Below are 21,167 nucleotides of genomic sequence, written 5' to 3'. Positions count from 1 at the left end.
TGAAAGACAGATTATACCATGGGTTACTATGTGTTTCTCTAAGTACAATTATCATCAAATTGTGTTCATTTCCAGAACTCATTCAGTTCTTCCTAATATCATTAATGTTTTAGATTAATGAGTCTATGGTTGTAAACCTTACTTATAGAAGTAAAATCAAGAATTTTACTAAAATCTGACAATGTTAAAATCTCTCCCTGTGTGCAGGCATGTACTTCCTCCCCAGAGGATGTGCAAGATGTATCTTTAGCTGAAGCACTACCAAAAAGAGAAGATAAAACCAGACTTGGTAAGTAAGATATCGAAACAAATCATCCATCATTTACATAAGTGAGACTAATAGTAGGAGCACATGGATGTGAGCACAAACCAACTTTCAGGACAAGAGAGGAGAGATGGGGAGGGTTACGATTGTCTGAGTGTTCACAGGACAAACAGAACAAGATCAACACAGCTGTCCCTAACCACTGTCTGCTGCTGGCGATAAGAGATGACAATTTCAAAGGAATCTTCTCACATCCCTTCAAGTAGTTGCTCAGTCTTGTTGTGGTTTTGAAAACAGCCAGGCTAAATCATCGTCACTCTTCCTGGCTGTGCAGGGAGACGGTAGTTAACTGTTTCTTCTCACCTAGGCAGGTGGGCGTGTACCACTGTGCTGTCTGCACGCAGCTGCTTTTGTTCACTGTGGTGAGGGAGGCTGTGGCTCTGTCTCATCCACCCACCTCAACAGTGGTTCCTCAGATACTATAAAAGTTAACGTTTATTCTCAGCCTTGCACAAAGCAAATAGAACCAAGCTTCTCAAACCCAGCAAAACATTATCTTCCTTGGGATCTGGGCTTCAGTCCTTCAGATCCTTGGTAAAATCATTGAAGGAAAACAGTTTTAAATCTTGAATATGTTTTCTATTTGTGCTAGTTAAGGCTTTGCCATATTTAATCATTGCATAAAATTTGGTTCTTCCTGTACCATCACCATTGGAGAAGGAAATGGCAACCCACTCCAGTATTCTTGCCTGGAGACTCCCATGGACAGAGGAACCTGGTTGTCTATAGTACACGGGGTCGCAAAGAGTTGGACACGACTGAGCGACTAAGCACGGTACCGTCACCATAATAGCCATCACCTTGGACGCACGTTTATTATGAGCAGGCAATCCTGCCAGAGAGGCCAAGGTTCCTGTCTTTTAAAAGAATATATGCTGTCCCTTGTTTCAGTTATTTGTTTCTTACAGGATAATTCTAATTGATTTTTAAACTATCATTGATTTTTAAACTATTGTAAAGTATTTTATGACATTCTATTGTGAAACTCCAGCAAATTATAAAAAGACTCTGAAAACTAATTTTTTACATAGAATTGAACTAAAAAACTCTCTGACTTCTAGAATTTTCCACCTTCAGACATATTTATTACCTATAATTTGATAACCCAGGAAAGTAATGTGAACGTGAAAACCACTTAGTCGTGTCCAACTCCTTATGACCTTGTGGACTGTGGCTTGCCAGGCTCCTCTGTCTGTGGGATTCTCCAGGGAAGAATACGGGAAAGTAAAATTAACTAACTATATTTTTGGCTTGTTTTCCAAGAGGAGAAATGGTACTAAAGTATTTCTAATGATTTTGTTATGAGTGAGCCACACTGGAAGAAAACAAGTAGAAAACATGGAGCCACACAGTGGCCGGGATTTAATGTAGTGAAATGAAGGTAAATGCCATGCTGGGCTGCCGCGTTCACTTCCTTCCTCCGCGTATCTCAGACACAGCTGAATCCAATAACCCACAGGTCCAAAACCACAGATGGTCAAATACTAACATGGCTGTTAGTTGTCAGTACCGGAGTATGTTCTCATCCCTTTTTCCATTGCTAGATACTGATGCCAGAAAAACAGCAAAAGCTGAAGAAGTCGTAGTAAGTGATAGTTTCTCTGAAGTAAGTACTATAATCTAATTTTGGCTACTAGTATATTGAAATGTGTTGTGAGTCATAGCCTTTTCGTAGTGTTTTCATCTTCATATGAAATAGCAATGTGCTTCTCTTTGGCTTAAACCTGATGATGAAATACTAAACCTGGGTTTATTTGATATTTTTTGTATCTTTAATATAGTTTGTATATAAAGCAGAGGAAATTGCTTTCAGTTTTGCCAAGTAAGAAAGCAAACACATGATTTTAAAAATTTTAGACTTATACCAAATTTATATTGATTTGTTTTTCTTTACCACTTAATTTATTATTTTTATTTCCTTTCACAATCTCTTTATCTTTACATTTTTTCCAGGATTTATCCTTAGACTTATTGGTGACTCTGCAGAATTTTTCATTAATCCCTGAAAAAATGTTTACAACAATTTGCCAACTATTACTTTTAATGAAAACTAATATTTCCATATTTAGGATTGCCTTACTGTATATGGAAATATAATGGTCAAATAGAATGATCAGATTAATCAAGTAGGATTTTATTAAATATAATTAAAGTAAATAAAAGTACATTTTAATTTATTGTTTTTTTCCCCCAAGGAAATCAATTTTATAATATTTTAGATTTTAAAACTCCTTTAAGATAGAAAAAGTTTTGGAAGAATATACACCAAGCTATAAATATGATGACATACAGGGAGAAAAATGAGTTTAGAGAAAATGATCAAAAGGGACTTATAATTTTTTCTCTGTATTTTTGAAATATAAATTAGCATAAAGGCTAAATATGTTTTTATATTTACATTTATTGAGTTACGAATCTCCTGCATTCCATATTCAATTCAGTTCTAAGGGCATACTTTGTTCCATGCATTGTTGTAATCTGAGGGCGGAGTGTATATCAGTGAACAAAAGTGACAGGGCTCCCAAGCTTTAAGGAGTTTACAATCTAAAAGAGAGGGACCATAAACTCATATGTAAATGAATTTATATGAACCAGCAGATGGTGATGATGTCATCTGAAAAGAAAAAGTAGAGTAAGGGAGATGGCTTCGAGAGAGTGTGGTTTAAACAGATTGAAAGAAAATTGACAGAATCAACCACTGGCCCTGGGGAACCATTTCAGGTCGCCAGAAGAGCTGGATGATGGCCTTGAGGCAGAAAGGTGCTTGTGCAGCAAGGTAGGGGAAGAGAAGGGAGGAGGTTAGAGAGATGAGCAGGACCGGAGAAGAATCAGGTCAGCCAGGGTCATGGAGGCCACGATGAGGACATTGAGAGTACAGGGGAGCCTTTGCAGGGTTTGAATAGAGACTTCCCCGATGGCTCAGCAGGTAAAGACTCTGCCTGCAATGCAGGAGACACAAGAGACACGAATTCAGTCCCTAGGTGGGGAAGATTTCCTGGAATAGGAAATGGCAGCCCACTCCAGTATTCTTGCCTGGGAAATCCCATGGACAGAGCAGCCTGGTGGGCCACAGTCCATGCGGTTGCAAAGAATTGAGCACTCTAGCACATAGTATCATTTGACTCATAAAATGCTCACTCTAGTGGCTGAGTTCAGAATAGATGCTGGGGATGTTCTGTTCATATAACAATATAAATGCTGGAAGAAATAGAAAAGCTAATTATCTGAGGGCCAAAATCAGGCATCAGAAAAGTAAACAGTATTATTCAGCCATAGAAAAGAATGAAATAATGCCATTTGCAACAACATGGAAAGACCTAGAGATTATCATAATAGGTGAGGTAAGTCAGAGAAAGACAAATATTATATTCTATCAAATGAATGTATTTATAAAACAGAAACAACTTGCAGACTTAGAAAACAAGCTTATGACTACCAGAGAGGAAGATAGGGGAAGGATAATGTGGGAGTATGGGATTAACAGATGTATGCTACTGTATATAAAGTAAACAACAAAATTTACTGTGTTGAATAGAGAACTATATTTAACATCTTATAATAAACTATAACAGAAAAGGCAGAAATATATCAGATTTCATCATTGATAGGAGAGAACTGCAGTGGGCAAAAGTCAGGCTTACACAGGTTACCCCAGAAGGCATGCTCCCTCTTCGTGGCATGAGTGACTAGAACTCAAGCCAAAAGCCCCAATCTCTTTGATTTAACATATTAGAGGATGAAATCCGGGGACACCAGAGCAGCTAAGAATTAAAGAGGAAGATCTTGAAAAGGAGGGAGCTAGAGGAGGAGCTCCCAAATCTGTAAATACATTTTCCTTAACTGCTTACTGGATTCCAGAATTGTACTAAAGGATCAGTGTCTTCACCAGAGGACACGACCATTTAATTTTTTTTCCCCTCCAGATATTTAGAATCTGACTTTTAAATGAACTCTTCCTTACCATTCCTTGTTATTTTCATAGCTCACTGTGCGTGCTCAGCTTGGTGCAAAATCAGAAAGGCTGCTGAAGAAAGGAAAGAGCATATCTGATATATTGCTAGTCAGCATCATGGTAAATGCCATTAAGTATGTATCTATGTACCACACTTTCTTTCTTATGTCTATTTAATATATCAGTAGGTAGAGCTTTATCAAGAATAATTTGAAGTCATTTTAATTTTTAATATCTAATGAATACATACAGAAAGAAAAAGATGTATTTTGTGATTTTCATGCCTGTATTTCACTTTCCTCCCTTTTTTAAACTTGACTTCACTCACCCAGATGGGAATTCAAGTTAGGGTCTATTCTCTTTTTTTTGGCTGTGCTGGGTCTTCCTTGTGATTCTTGGTCTTAGTTACCCCAGGGTACGTAAGATCTTAGTTCCCTGACCAGGGATGGAACCCATGTGTCCTGCACTGGAAGGCAGATTCTCAACTACTGGACCACCAGGGAAGTCCCAAGTTCTATTCTGTATGGGGAATTCAAGGAGAAATTAGATAGTTGGAAAAGCCATGGAACAGGTTTGGGAGAGGAGAAACCTTCACTATATGGCCTTGAGCCAAAATGCTTCCTCATTTTGTGTTTCTGGAAGAGAGAGTGACCCCAGGGGTCCAAAGGCTGGGCAGCACAGGATAGGAAGACAAGGAGAAATTAGAGGTTGCACAGGCAAGGAATAGCATATGCATAGCACAGAGGTAATGTGTGATAGGGTAAAGAAAAAAATTTTAATAGACTATAATTTTGTGATTCCTCCTTTCTAAGAAAAAAGGATTCTCATCAGCCCTCCTTTACAATTGGGAAAAGAGAGAAATTTTAAAAAGCCATAGGGGCCCGGTTAATTAATTCATGCAGTAAAGAAATGAGGCAGAGCAGGATGGAAAAATAAAAAAGGCTCTTGTGAAAGACCTTTGCAGAGCATCGAGTGGGCGAGGGGTTGGGGGCTGTGCTGCTTGAGAAACAGTATGACCAATAGAATGAGGACAGGAGGCTTTGGAGAATTTTTCCTGGGCGTCTGCAATGGAGTCTCCCTTTTGAGTTTCCTTAAGAGGCTTCATTCAAGGTTTAAGTTGCCTCTCAGTGGTGATATATCTTGGGCTGACTGCTTTTTTGAAGAAACTTGGCCACAGGGATGCTATTCTCAAAGCTGGAAGGGATCTCATTCTAACAGTTGCAGCCTTTTTCAAAAACTGGAATAAAACGTTTTAGCCATGGCATTCATCATTCAAAGAAAATTGCGTATGCAGAGCATCAGCTCTAAAATGGATCTTAGCTTTGGTTTCCATGGAGTTGGAGTGTCTGCACCCCACCCTCAGAACTCTGCTACCTTCCCACTACCACCATCCCCTCTGCCTCTGAGACATGTTCAGAGAACTGCCATCAGCCTGAGAGCCTTCCAATTAGTCCAAGTGCATCCTTCTTCGATGAGGAAAGGCAGGCACGTGGCAGTTCAGCTGGGCAGTTCAGTCACATGTCTGGTTAGTGGCATAACCAAAGCGGAAGCTTCTTCATTCCGTGTCATCTGGTGTCCTCATACTAGAGCCTGACAAGCAAGGCCTTGGCCTCCTCCCCCCCCTGAAGTAGCTCCTGAGACAGGAGGTGGGAGAAGGTTCCTCAGATCTGGTAAAGTGCTCAAGAAGTGTCTTCTCCTCAGACTGAGGCCAGTGAATCAAAAATCCCATTCTCTGCAGAGTGCTTACCATGCTCTGGAAAAGCCATAAAAGCAAAATGCAGGCTTTCCTTGCCCTTCATAGCCTAATAGGAGTAAGAGAAGCAGTGACCTGAAGGCAGCTTAATACTGTGGAAAGATCACTAGATTTGGGGTCACTTGCAGTTTTGTGACTTTGAACAAGTAATTAATTAAACCTCTTTGAACTTGAGTTTTCCCATTCCTTCCTTGCCACACTGTCAGAAGGATCATACACAGGTACCAAAGCATACTTCCAAACCTTTAGAAAGGGAATTCTAAGTGTTTGAATGAGTTTTAATGGAGAAAGAAATGAAATTATAATTTTTCATCCAAAAGTCAAAGTCTATTTTTTAAATTAATTTATTTATTATTTTACTTTACAATATTGTATTGGTTTTGCCATTAATTTTACATAATTTAAGGATTTTGCAACAGCAAAGTTGAAGTTGTTTTCCAATTTAAAGAAATAAAATAATAGTTTTTGGAGAACCTATTCTCTTTAGAGGATATGACACTGAATGCAAAAACTGAAGAAATGATCCTTACATTTCAGCAACTTAGAATTTAATTGAGATAAAGAAGACTCACTTAAATTTTTCTAAGTCAAAGAATGTAAGAGTTAACCAATTGTGTGATGAAGTGATTGAGAGTCCAAAGGAGTTCAGATCAGGCTGTTATAACTCCACGCTGGATTGGGTGGGGTAGGAAATACCTTCCAGATTGGTGATGTGAGTTTCCACCATATGCTAAATTCTGTGCTGAATTCTTAAAATGTGTCATTTCGGTTCATCCTCACCAGCATCCCGTAAGGTATGTTATGTTATCCTGCTTTATAAATGAGGAAATTGAGGTTCTAAAGAGGAACAGCCTATGAACGCAGCTAGAAAGTAATATTTATATTCATGTAACAGCGAGGAGATTGGTGTGTTCAAAGTGAATGGTTCAAAGTTGTGAGAGAGAAGTTATAGGGGAGCAGGTTGTGGCTAGCTCGTTTTAAACACCACCTTGTGGCTTCTGGAATAGATTTGGAGGGCAGCAGGGACCCACAGAAGGATTTTGAGCAAGGCAGTGTTTGTGGTACAATAGGAAGCCTGATTTTGATTGTGTGTGCGTGCTAAGTCGCTTCAGTCATGTCCAACTCTTTGCGACCAGGCAAGATTACTGGAGTAGATTGCCATGCCCTCCTCCAGGTGACCTTCCCAACCCAGAAATGGAACCCAAGTCTCCTGTGGCTCCTGCATTGGCAGGCAGATTCTTTACCATCAGCGCCACCAGGAAGCCCACTTTTGGCTGTAAAGAAGTAAAATTTATGCAGAAAGAGGTAACTGTGGAGTTGAAATAAAGATAAAGGCAAGATTCATTGTGTTATTATTTCTAAAGGGATTTGTGTCTATCAAACTATTAATTATTTGTCCTTTGTTTAATTTAGTCAGATACCTATACATAAAGGCTGGATCCTGGATGGCTTTCCAATGACATTAAACCAAGCAGAACTTCTGGAGGAAGCACTCACAGGCTACAACAGAAGCCTCATAGAACTGCAGGGAAAGAAATCACAAACATCCACATTAGCTGTTGACCCTACAGCTTCCAAAGAAGTGCCTCGCCCCCCTTCTGCATTTGATTTTGTCATGTTATTAGACATTTCAGATAATTCCTCACTGAATCGCATGAATGACATCATGGGTAAGCTGTACACCTTTCTAAAAATGTCCTTTTATGTAATTCACAGTTCTTTATTTTTCTTTGAAATGGTGAATATGCCCATCTACAACTGTCAGTGGATAATAAAGAATCCATTTCAGACTTCCAAAGAATTACCTAACACAGCTTAGTTGCCTCCTGCTCTGTCTGTATTCAGCACTCTAGCCCAAACCTGAAGCTAGTAGAGAATTCCATGGGGACTGCAAGCATCTCCTTCAACCCTTCCATCAGCTTGGCAGCTCACCTGGCCCTGAGGTGCCCTCTTTGAGACTTGCATGAATGAAGAAGCTTCTTATGGCTACTTTGTGTATCTTGGTGTGTTACTCTAGTGAAGTTCATGAACCACACTGGGGCTACAAGCAAGGATTGCTAACATCCTTCCCTTGGATTGTGTATTAACTGAGGAGCAGTTATCAGTTGACTCAAGTCCTTACATCATGAGGTCAAATAGTCTTGCCAAGATTCATGGTTTAACTACTTTTCATTGTTGAGATGAAAATATCACTTTATTCCATAAATTAAGTAGTTACGAGTAAAAGCACACATTCTTAGCTTTGCAAGTTATTAGGCATTTGACCTTTGGAAAGCTAATTCTTTCTTTCTTCTTAACCTCCATCTCACAATATATATAATAGAATGGCTCGTTGCATTATTACTGGATAATTAAAGGAAAACTGTTTCATTACTCACAACACTTCTGACACCAAAGGTGTATGGGTTTTCCATACCACCCAGTTCTTCAGTTCTTAATAAACACCAAGTGGGTGTCCTAGAATTTAATTCAATCCTGGCAGTAACTTCCCAGAGTTCTCACAGATTTTCAGTTGGCTCAGTCCCAAAAGACTTCTTCCCACTTCAGATGTCTGCCTCAATGCAGTGGATCCCCAGGTTATCCACACTTCTGTCTGACTTGACTATAAATTAGGGGTTTCCATGACCCCACCTCAGGTTTGATAGATTATCTATAATTATCTGTGATGACTCACAGAACTCAGGGAAGCATTCTGCTTAATATTACTGTTTTATTGCAAAGACTGACATAGAAGATACAAATGAACAGCCAGCTGAAGGGGCACACAGGGCAGAGTCTGGAAGAATTCCAAGCTCAGGCCCCTACCCCGTGGAGCCTGGTGTGTAACACACTCCTAGCACATGGATGCATTCACAAACCCACGAGCTCTCTGAACACCTTCTTTAGAGTTTTTATGGGAGTTCCATTATGTAGGTATGATTGAGCATTGGTGATCAGTCTCTAGCCTCTTCCCAACCCTAGAGACCTGGGGGTAGGACTGAAAGTTCTAGCTCTGTGGTCAGTTGGTTGCTCAGGCAGAAGGGCTCCACCCTCCCAAGAGTCACCTCTTTGGCATAAACTCAGATAAGGTTGAAAGAGGCTTATTATGAAAAATAATGATAACATAAAAACCCTCCTCTTACCACTATAGGAAATTACAAGGGTTTTCAAAGCTCTGTGTCAGGAGACAAAGACCAAATATATATTTCTTATTGTCTCACATATATTAAATGAGATAAATGTTAAACACTTAGTATAGAATCTGGTACATGCATCAGGAACAATAGGGGCAGGACATCAGGAAACACATCAGGAAAAATAGTGGAAGACTTTGAAATGAACAAAATATTATTGGATATTCTTTCAATAGAAGACTGAGTATTGTCTATGGGACCCCTTGGAGTATTTGGTTTCATAGGATTCTGTACCTTTCATTGGCTTAACTCATCTCTTCTATAACCATAAATTGTAGAAAATTGATAGTAATTCAAATGATTCTTGTCTATAGACATACAAATGAATTTTATTCAATTAAGATAATTTCTGCATGCTAAAAAAGATAATTTCAAGTATGACATTGTTCCATACATAGTAACCAGTTTTTTCATAGTTGAAATAGATGAAATAGTTTTTTCATCTATTATCATCTATTTTATCATTCCTGTCTGTGAATATGTCTCTTATTCAGATTTTCATTTGAACTAGTTGTAATATCTTGCTGATTCCCTCATTAATTAAAGAATTAGATGATGTTATTGTACATTGTATATGTACAATATGTTTGCTGTTGCAACTAATATAATGACATTTGTGGCTAAGAGAGACTTAGGGAATCATTTCCTCCTATATTTATAGGTGGACATTTAAAGCATGAGCACTTGACTCTTCCTTATTTTGAGTTTGTATAATTTTGAGATCTTCCTTTCACTGTATTTAAATAAAAGGACAAAACCATTAGATACTACTTCAGCTCTTGAGCACAGTACTTTACACTGAATGCTGTCCATCGAATTCCAAAAGGGAGAATTTACTTCTCTCCACACAAGGAAGTAGGGACTATACTGACAGTAGTGATGATTGGTCAGCTAACTTCCTATTCTTGTTGAAGGATATCTGAGGGTTGGTGAAGAATATTGCCAATCCATGGCTGTTTATTGGCAGAACAGGGCCCACAACTCAGAGCAATCCAACTTGCTTTCCAGATATGATAAGGGTTGATAATGTTTATTTCTTGATATCGGTGCTATTTATGCTATTTTCAGTTTGGGAAGCCACTGAGCTGTATATTCACGTATGCATTCTTTTTGGAAGGTGTGGTTCAATAAGCAGTTTGAAAATTTAAAAAGAAATTCAGAACTTGGAGTGAGATAACTGGAATCAAATGCTTTTTCTTTCATTTATAAACTATGCCATTTGGGGCCAATTTTAGAATCACAATCCTACTTTACAAGTTTTGTTGTGGATATAAAATAATGTAATATAGTCTTCCCTTAGTATTCACAGGGGATTAATTCCAGAACCCCTTTGGATACCAAGAGGAGGGCATGGCAACCCACTCCAGTATTCCTGCCTGGAGAATTCCCATGAACAGAGGAGTATGGCAGGCTACAGCCCATGGGGTCACAAACAGATACAACGGAGCAACCAAAATCCAAGGATGCACAAGTCCCTTATATAAAATGATATGATATTTGCATATAACCTGTGCACATCCTCCTGTATACTTTAAATCATCTCTAGATTACTTATAATACCTAATACAATGTGACTGCTATATAAATACTTGCCAGCACCTGGAAGAATCAAGTTTTGCTTTGGGGCCCTTTCTGGGCTTATTTTCCCAAATATTTTCAATCTGTGGTTGGTTGACTCCACTGATATGGAGGGCTGACTGTATGTGTAAAAACATTTAAGAACTGTGTGCTAAATTTTACCTATAAATCAAGTAAGACAAAGACGGAAACATTTCCATTGAATTGATGTCTTTGATAACCAGAAGGGGAGCTGTTTCAATGGAGTGGGGGACAGGGAAGGATGGATTGCTACGGAACGGAATGTGAATGGGGGTGAGGAGGTGGACAGTGTGAGTAAAGATACCTCTCAAGAAACTTGTCTCTGAACAAAAGGAAAGAACTATGGAAACAGAATATTTTTATCATTATTGTTTTAGTATTCCTTCTTTCTCTCCGTCTCTGTCTCTCTTTCTTACCTCTGTCTCTCTCTCCCTCCCACCCTGTTTTAGGAAAGGGTACACTTATATGAAAGCGCTCAGCTGATTTTTGAGCCAGAGAGTCAGTGAGGTTATAAGTCAAAAAGAGAGATGGATATCATCTAAGGCTGATGCAGCAGAAGGATATAAACTGAAGTTGTCAGATGAGGGAGAAAAGTTGAAATGTTCAATCATGCAACTCAGGTTTGCTAAAATAATAGTCAAGTCAGGATAATGCTTGTCAATTTGGGGAAAACGATGTACAAATTTAGGGGGATGGGTCATAGAGATTGATCAACTCTAGAGGCATGCTGGCAGGATAAATGATAAGGGTATAGATCATTACTATTGTAGAGATGGGGCCATTCCAGAGATGGAGCACTTCAAGGTGATCAAAAAATCCAAGATGTGGCCATGTTAGTGAAGTGGAGAGAAGAGGAAGGAACCAAAGCCTGGGTGCAGTTTGGGAAGAGAAGAATGCTGATACATGTTCTGAAGTCCTTGACAAAAATGAGCTAGTGACCATGGAATGGTTCATGATAGTTCCCACAGTCTTCTTCCATCACTCATTGTCATCAGCGTCTTTGAGTTTTCTGAATAACCTAAAAGCATATTCTGTTTTCTGAACTAATTTCCTCTTTTTCTATCACAAATATAGATGGAGAACAATTGATTGCTGTATCCTATGAGGGGCCTTCATCTTTCTGAGCGCTATTAATTTCCTCTTCAGTGTTCTCTTGCATTAACTGAGTAATCTAATTCCTTTTAATCTAGTTCAAGGCTTTCTTTCCCTCTTCATGATTTTCCATTTATTCTAAATTCATAAGTATTCTGGACATTGTTCCTTAATCCTGGCTAGGACTCAATCAGAGGAGCTGGAATTGGTTTTGACTTCAGTTTCCTGTGGTATGTTCCTTTCTGTCTCTTCTACCGGGAAAAACCATAAAGTCTAGAAAGATAAATTACTGTGTTCTAATATAATATTGACAAATAACTTGCATATTTGACTTTATGGTTACCCTGTTATTTCATTCTTAATTTTTACATCATGGTGTTGATTTTCTAATTGTTTCCTTGTTTGTTATTTATGACAAACCATCATTTCTCAGTACCTTCTCTTCATGGTCAATCCCAAGATGCTCTACCTTGAAACTAGAGCTCCTCTTCAATGTTGTATTTTACCTCTTTCTCCTAATTTCTAAGGGAAATTTGAATTCTGACCCCCAAACTATGCTTTACTTTTTCAGTCTTTTGTTAAACATTTTAATTAATATTGAACCAAAGAGGAAGACCATATTCATTTGGCTTTTTTGTATCAGTATATTTTGGCAGTGCTACTGCAACTTTGATTGGTGTAGCGGATTGTCTAATTAAGTAATTTCAATATCACAGCTGAAGCATTTTCAAGTGACGCTCCTCATGAAGATATCAATCAGCGTGTAGCGGCTAAAAACAAAGGTACAGATGAGGACCAGAATTTAAGAGATCAAATACAGCACAGGTTAGTTTAAAACTCATTGTCTTCTTGTTTCTTGCCCTGTGAACAAACTGGCAACTAGTCACTTTAGAATCATCAGATCTAGGGGGAAAATGTATTTCCTAGCATTCACTGTTTTATAGGTAAAACAAAACGAAGTAGCTTTGATATTGAGTGAAATATTTCTGTGCTAGCTTTTATATTCAGAGTATAAGTCATCATAGTCACAGAAAAAAAGAATTAAACCAAGCAACATTACCCTTTATGGCTACATGAACTTACAAGTTCATTAGAGAGAATCCTAATTCAGCTCTCTTTCAACAAATGCCAATAAAGATCTTGGAATTTGAAAGATCTAGGCATCAGATTATAGAGTGTAGTTCTAAAACTAAAATGAAATTATGCTAATAAGCATTCTTTTGGTTGTATGCAGTTTGCTCATTGGAAAGAAAAATTAAACAAAATTAAACAATATTTTGAAAACTTGAGAACTCTGAAAACATGAGTTGAGGCAACAAAGAGGAATTTGATTCATGAAGCCTATCTACTCTCAGAGGACAAAACTCATTCCAAGAGTATGTTTGAGTAAAGCAAATTCCCATGGACAGAGGAGTCTGGCAGGCTACAGTCCACTGGGTCACAAGAGTCATATATGACCTAGTGACTGACTAAACCACCACCACCGACACTTACTCAAGGGTCTCTTGAACTTCTCTATCTATGAAAAAGTAGATAACTTATGTGGCTCAGGCTATAGCTGCCAGCAGAAGGGTACTCAGTCTACTATGAGTACAGGTGATGGTTCCTTAGAACTTCATTTAGAAAACTAAACCCACATCAAAGGTTTGAAATGGTAGAATTTCCAAATCTTCTCTTACTCTCTCCTATACCTCAAAACATATGGCTAGTTGGCATTAACTGATGTTTTCTTTAAAGTGGATGTATTTCATTGCCTGTAGACTTCTTAAAATTGCTTTTTTCAGATATGTTGGCAGCTGGTTTTTTCATCATGTACATCAGATAAATCATGCTTATTGTTACTCCAACATTTCAATCAGTATATGATATTCATATGTGATATATATGATATATTCAATATGTGATATTCACATATTCAGTATGTGATATTCATGTAATTCATTATATTATATTCATATAATATTTGGGTTTTGCAGAATTGTAGGCTTCCTTGACAACTGGCCTTCATTGGAGCAGTGGTTTACAGAGCCAGAAAACATTTTGATAAAAATCAATGCTGAAGTAGATAAACAGTCACTGTGCCAAAAAGTAAAGGAAATGTTTATGACTGAACTAATGAAGAAAGAAAATAAAGGTAATTACAATTCTTTTATAATTTTGAGTTTATGTAGCAAAAATGTAATGTGTGGTTTTGATGAGCTTAGGAAGAAATGAAATGTTACCCTTTTGTTTATCAGTCATCCCTGACTACACTGACAAGTATAATTTCTTGGTATAATAAAAAGTGGTCAAAATTAACTATCACAAAGGTTCTAAAACTGCCTTGGTAGAATGCTTTCTCTCATCCCCAGATTTGTGACCTAACTTCTATGATTTATCAGTGAACTGACACCAAAATAGTGCATAAGTGTAAGCCGCAATCACCTTGGAAACCCCAGGAGTTCACACTTAGAAAGACAAGCTTCCACATCTAAATGTCCACTCCCCTAAAACATCCATGTGAAACTTTCATACAAAGCAAATATATTATATAAAAGGCTTAACATGTTATTTTGACAGTCAGAAATTAGGCTGAGAGGAGGAAGGTAACCTCTAGAGTTGAGATTGAAAAGCAAAAACAAATTGAATCTAGGTTGTAGCTTCAACAAGTCTGACCCAGACTTGCCTGGGAGTGTCCAGGAGTCTCCAGTAGAGCCGTGGGTCAGTGGTGGCCTGATGCTGGGTTGGGGACAATGAGCGTAGCAGTACATGCATGGAATCTTTTAAAGGAGGTCACCTTTATCTGCATGACCTCCACCATAGTTTGGCCCCAGGTAAATAGCAGGAAGGGAACATATCTCCACCCATCAACAGAAAATTGGATTAATGATTTACTGAGCATGGCCCCACCCATCAACAAGGCCCAGTTTCCCCCTCAGTCTCTCCCATGAGGAAGCTTCCATAAGCCTCATATCCTTCTCCATCAGAAGGCAGACAGACTGAAAACCACAATAACAGAAAACTAACCAATTGATCACATGGACCACAGTCTTGTCTAACTCAATGAAACTATGAGCCATGCCATGTAGGGCCACCCAAGACGGTCGGGTCATGGTGGAGAGTTCTGACAAAAAGTGGTCCACAGAGAAGGGAATGGCAAACCACTTCAGTATCCTTGCCTTGAGAACCCCATGAACAGTATGAAAAAGCAAAAAGATAGGACACTGAAAGATGAACTCCCCAGGTCAGTACATGCCCAATATGCTACTGGAGATCAGTGGAGAAATAACTCCAGAAAGAAGAGACAGAGCCAAAGCAAAAACAACACCCAGTTGTAGATGTGACTGGTGATGGAAACAAGGTCTGATGCTATAAAGAGCAATACTGCATGGGAACCAGGAATGTTATATCCATGAATCAAGGGAAATTGGAAGTGGTCAAACAGGAGGTGGCAAGAGTGAATGTTGACATTTTAGCAATCAATGAACTAAAATGGACTGGAATGGGTGAATTTAAATCAGATGACCATTATATCTACTACTGTGGGCAAGAATCCCTTAGAAGAAATGGAGTAGACATCATAGTCAAAAAAGATTCAGAAATGCAGCACTTGGATGCTATCTCAAAAATGACAGAATGATCTCTGTTCATTTCCAAAGCAAACCATTTAATATCACAGTAATCCAAGTCTCTGCCCTGACCAGTAATGCTGAAGAAGCTGAAGTTCATCGGTTCTATGAAGACCTACAAGACCTTCTAGAACTAATACCCAAAAAGATGTCCTTTTCATTATAGGGGACTAGAATTCTAAAGTAGGAACTCAAGAAACATCTGGAGTAACAGGCAACTTTGGCCTTGGCATACAGAATGAAGCAGGGCAAAGGCTAACAGAGTTTTGCCAAGAGAGCACAGTGGTCATAGCAAACACCGTCTTCCAACAACACAAGAGAAAACTCTACACGTGGACATCACCAGATGGTCAATGCCAAAATCAGATTGCTTATAGTCTTTGCAGCCAAAGATGGAGAAGCTCTATACAGTCAGCAAAAACAAGACCGGGACCTGACTGTGGCTCTAATCATGAACACCTTACTGCAAAATTCAGACTTAAATTGTAGAAAGTAGGGAAAACCACTAGACCATTCAGGTATGACCTAAATCAAATCCCTTACAATTATACAGTGGAAGTGAGAAGTAGATTCAAGGGATTAGATCTTATAGACAGAGTACGTGATGAACTATGGACAGAGGTTTATGACATTGTACAGGAGACAGGGAGCAAGACCATCCCCAAAAAAAAGAAATGCAAAGAAGCAAAATGGCTGTCTGAGGAGTCCTTACAAATAGCTGTGAAAAGAAGAGAAGCGAAAAGCAAAGGAGAAAAGGAAAGATATACCCATTTGAATGCAGAGTTCCAAAGAACAGCAAGGAGAGATAAGAAAGCCTTCCTCAGTGATCAGTGCAAAGAAATAGAGGAGAACAACAGAATGGGAAAGACTAGAGATCTCTTCAAGAAAATTAGAGATACCAAGGGGACATTTCATGCAAAGATGGGCTCAATAAAGGACAGAAATGGTATGGACCTAACAGAAGCAGAAGATACTAAGAAGAGGTGACAAGAATACACAGAAGAACTATATAAAAAAGATCTTCATGACCCAGATAACCACAATGCTGTGATCACTCACCTAGAGCCAGACATCCTGGAATGCAAAGTCAAGTGGGCCTTAGGAAGCATCACTATGAACAAAGCTAGTGGAGGTGATACAATTCCAGATGAACTATTTTGAATCTTAAAAGATGATGCTGTGAAAGTGCTGCTCTCAATATGCCAGCCAATTTCGAAAACTCAGCAGTGACCACAGGACTGGAAAAGGTCAGTTTTCGTTTCAATCCCAAAGAAAGGCAATGCCAAAGAATTTTCAAACTACTGCACAATTGCACTCATCTCACACGCTAGTAAAGTAATGCTCAAAATTCTCCAAGCCAGGCTTCAACAGTAGGTAAACCGTGAACTTCCAGACATTCAAGCTGGTTTTAGAAAAGGCAGAGGAACCAGAAGTCAAATTGCCAACATCCGATGGATTATTGAAAAAGCAAGAGAGTTCCAGAAAAACATCTATTTCTGCTTTATTGACTATGCCAAAACCTTTGACTGTGTGGATCACAACAAACTGTGGAAAAACCTGAAAGAGATGGGATTATCAGACCACCTGACCTGCCTCTTGAGAAATATGTATGCAGGTCAGGAAGCAACAGTTAGAACTGGACCTGGAGCAACACACTGGTTCCAAATCGGGAAAGGAGTACGTCAAGGGTGTATATTGTCACCGTGCTTATTTAACTTATATGCAGAGTACATCATGCTAAACGCTGGGCTGGATGAAGCACAAAGTGGAATCAAGATTGCCAGAAGAAATATCAATAACCTCAGATATGCAGATGACACCACCCTTATGGCAGAAAGCAAAGAAAAACTAAAGGGACTTTTGATGAAAGTGAAAGAGGAGAGTGAAAAATTTGGTTTAAAGCTCAGCATTCAGAAAACTAAGATCATGGCATCTGGTCCCATCACTTCATGGCAAATAGATGGGGAAACAGTGGAAATAGTTTTTATTTTGGGGGGGTCAGACTTTATTTTTTTGGGCTCAAAAATCACTGCAGATGGTGACTGCAGCCATGAAATTAAAAGACGCTTAATTCTTGGAAGAAAAGTTATGACCAACCTAGACAGCATATTAAGAAGCAGAGGCATTACTTTGCCAACAAAGGTTCATCTAGTCAAGGCTATGGTTTTTCCAGTAGTCTTGTATAGATGTGACAGTTGAACTATAAAGAAAGCTTAGCGCCAAAGAATTGAGGCTTTTGAACTGTGGTGTTGGAGAAGACTCTTGAGAGTCCCTTGGACTGCAAGGAGATAGAACCAGTCTGTCTTAAAGGAAATCAGTCCTGAATATTCATTGGAAGGACTGATGCTGAAACTGAAACTCCAATCCTTTGGCCACCTTATGTGAAGAACTGACTCATTTGAAAAGACTCTGATCCTGGGAAAGATTGAAGGCAAGAGGAGAAGGGGACAACAGAGGATGAGATGGTTGGATGGCATCAAACTCATCATGAGTTTGAGTAGGCTCCAGGAGTTGGTGATGGACAGTAAGGCCTGGCATACTGCAGTCCATGGGGTTGCAAAGAGTCAGACATGACTGAGCGACTGAACTGAACTGAACTGTAGCTTCAAACATCTACAGATTTGAATCAGTGTTTGTGCCGGCTATCAGACTCATTTTCTATCCCGGTCACTTATCATGTGAACAGTCTCCACTGCCACTTATCTAAGATTTACATTCCAATCCATTAATTATTTTTAACAAATATTTTGTCATTAAAATAATAAACATTCACCTAGTCCAGTGCTCTGTACTAAACATCCTGATTAAGTTAAAAACAAAAAATAAAAGGAGATGGTACTTCTATGAATAGTCTGCTGTTTTAAAATAATCATAATATACTGTTAAGTGGGAAAAATCAGGTTATATTTAAATTGTCCCTTTTTTGTTTTTAAAAGTGTATCTATTATTAAATTTGAGCTTGCCAGGTGGCTCAGTGGTATAGAATCTCTCTATGCAGGAGACATGGGTTCTGTCCCTGGGTTGGGAAGATTCCCTGGAGGCAACCCCCTCCAGTATTCCTGCTTGGTAAATCCCATGGACAGAGGAGCCTGGTGGGCAACAGAGTCAGACATGACTAAGGGATTAAAACAACAGCAGCAATTATTAAATGTATGTGCACAGAAAATAGTGACAGTATATATGCTAATAAAAAAACAAAATTCAACCCAGTAAATCTGAAGTTCTAACTGGCTTTATTCAACTATTCCTCACCAAACAGTGTCCCATCTAACAACTAGAAGACACTCTGAAGGGAAGTAAAAAGTAGAAGTTTTCATAGACACGAGGGTGGAACAGGGAAGTCTTTAGCAAAAGGGGGAAAAAATGGTTATTTTGGGCCAGGACATCTTTTGGGGGAAGGGAACTGCAAGGGTCTTTGCCATGCAGATTGACTCCTCTTCTTTGATATAGAAGGGAGGTGATATAGAGAGGGCCCACATGACAGATCATCTCATTGGTGCCAACCAGAAAATTCCAAACTGATTGATTAAAATTATACTTCTGTGGAAGGTAGAAACTGCAGCTGAGGCAGGTAGCACAGGTTTGGTATCATGGACTTTATTTATTTAGCACAAGTGATGCCATTTTGGGCTTATGGTTTTCTTTTTAACAATAATACAGTCTTTGATGAGGGGGGAAGAAGGAGGACGAAGAGAATTAACAAGAAATTTCTCTTTCAGCTTATTTATCTACACTGTTGAAATTTTAAAGGCAATAATTGTATATTACTTTCATAATCAGAAAAGATATTAATTTCCAGTTTGAAAAAAATCCAATAAAACAAATCCTCCTTATCTTGCCAAGTTGAAAAGAATGATCTGAGGGCAATGGGAGAAATAGCCATACAAGGGTGCAGGTATTCACTGCCATTGGTACAGGGGTAAAGTTGTGGCCATTTCCAGGGTGGAGCACTGGGAAGTCAGGGAGGGTAGGAAGGGCACGCTGGGTAAGGTAAGCCTGAATCCAGAAGGGCAAAGGGCCCTAACAGTTATAGGACCCTAGACAATCTAGAAACACCCCCTCAGGACCCCAGAGCGGTCTCCTCTGCCTGGAATGCACACTCCCTCAATCTCTTCAAGTCTTTGCTCAGTTGCCACCTTCTCAGTGGGTCTATCCTGCAAAGCACGCCATTGAAACAAACTGTGGAAGCTGCCCCACAGCACTCCTGACGCCCTTCCCTCTGCTCTGCATATTTTCTATAGAGCACTTACCACCTTCCAGCTTCTTACATGACTTACTTTATTCATCATGTTTATGGTTTGCAAGCTTCACAAGGCAGTGATTTTTCTCTTTTGTTTTACTTTTGTATCTCTGGCAGCCACAACTGTGCCTAGCATTGTTTGTATTACTATTATTATTATTTACAGTATTGCTATAGTTTTACCTCTTGATGGCATTGGCACGCATGCATGCTCAGTCCCTTCAGTTGTGTCCAACTCTTTGAGAACCTATGGACCATAGCTTACCAGGCTCCTCTGTCCGTGGGATTCTCCTGGCAAGAATACTGACTGGGTTGCCATGCCCTCCTCCAGGGGAGCTTCCCTACCCAGGGACTGAACCTGTGTCTTTTATGTCTCCTACATTGGCAGATGGGTTCTTTACCACCAGTGCCACCTGGAAAGCCCACAGTATTGGCATAGTTTTATCTTATTGTTGTAAGGCTTCCTTTCCTTCAGGGCACAACTGAGATTGAATAACTAGCTAGTGTATGAATGGATGAATTCTATTAAGCCTTATTTGAGTACTAAGCACCATTCTAAATGCTTTATATGTATTTACCCCTAGAAGTTAGTGCCGCATGCATTTCTTTTCCCTTCTATGTCCTCCCGATCTCCACCTCTTCTGTCATATTGCTCTTTATCTTCTCTTTAGGCTTTTTTCACCTCGTTTATCCACTAGAAAATTTGACGTAATTCTTTACTTTCCTCTCCCAGTTTATTAGCTAATTCTAGATTGTTAGTTTTATAGTTGGCATCCTCTCATCAAATCGTCTACCTGCTATAGACACACACACACACACCCCCCACACCCCCTCCCCCCCCCTCCCCATCTCCATCAGAGGCAGGGGTAATGGTATTTCTAACCAGATAGAGATGACTTCAAATGTCAGCTTTAAGGACTGGATAATTTAAAACATGAATTTAGCCTTAATTCAGAGAGTAATGAGAGCAATTTTATGTTAAGTTAGGTTTACCTTAGTTCACGTGAAATAGTAGGTGTCTGGAGTTGCTAATAAAGATCCATTCTTATCATCCTGCTTGAAGTGAAAAAGAAATTAGAAGAAAAGGAAGCTGAGAGAAAAGAAGAAGTTTCCCTGACTGAGAAGATGTCCCCACCTCCTCCTCCCCCTCCGGAACCGGAAAAAGAGAAGGACGTCCACCTTCCACAGGAGCGGTCCAAAACTCCCGCTGCAAAAGGAAAGCAAGCATCAGGTGACTGACAGAGTGATTGCTACCCCTGTCTACCAGTTTCTCATTTTCACTTAGAAAGGAATTGTAAACGATAGTACCAGTCCATTTATCTATCAGTAGGTTCAGGCTTTCAACAGCGTCAGTCATGTGAAAGGAAGCTGTCTGCTCAGATGAAGTGGAGAGGCAGCAGTAGCTGATGTCCCAAAGCACAAGTA

General features: G+C 39.2%; 1 protein-coding gene across 6 annotated transcripts in view; it reads left to right on the top strand.

Annotated features, from left to right (window-relative positions):
• Positions 1-21,167, top strand: part of SPEF2 (sperm flagellar 2) — a 187,736-nt gene that overhangs the window by 67,037 nt on the left and 99,532 nt on the right. For all 6 annotated transcript variants that reach the window (XR_006337807.1, XM_043887575.1, XM_043887577.1 and 3 more), the window contains 7 exons: positions 208-289; positions 1,870-1,931; positions 4,308-4,411; positions 7,444-7,700; positions 12,611-12,719; positions 13,871-14,028; positions 20,806-20,973. Coding sequence is in view for 5 of the 6 variants with exons in the window: in XM_043887575.1 (XP_043743510.1) it covers positions 208-289; positions 1,870-1,931; positions 4,308-4,411; positions 7,444-7,700; positions 12,611-12,719; positions 13,871-14,028; positions 20,806-20,973 (940 nt within the window). In the remaining variant the exon portion in view is untranslated. The remainder of the gene's footprint in view (positions 1-207; positions 290-1,869; positions 1,932-4,307; positions 4,412-7,443; positions 7,701-12,610; positions 12,720-13,870; positions 14,029-20,805; positions 20,974-21,167) is intronic.

This window comes from Cervus elaphus, chromosome 25 (assembly GCF_910594005.1).
Source record: "Cervus elaphus chromosome 25, mCerEla1.1, whole genome shotgun sequence".
NCBI lineage: Eukaryota > Metazoa > Chordata > Mammalia > Artiodactyla > Cervidae > Cervus > Cervus elaphus.
Note: the sequence above shows the minus strand (reverse complement) of the source record. Positions and strands in the feature narration are given on the sequence as shown.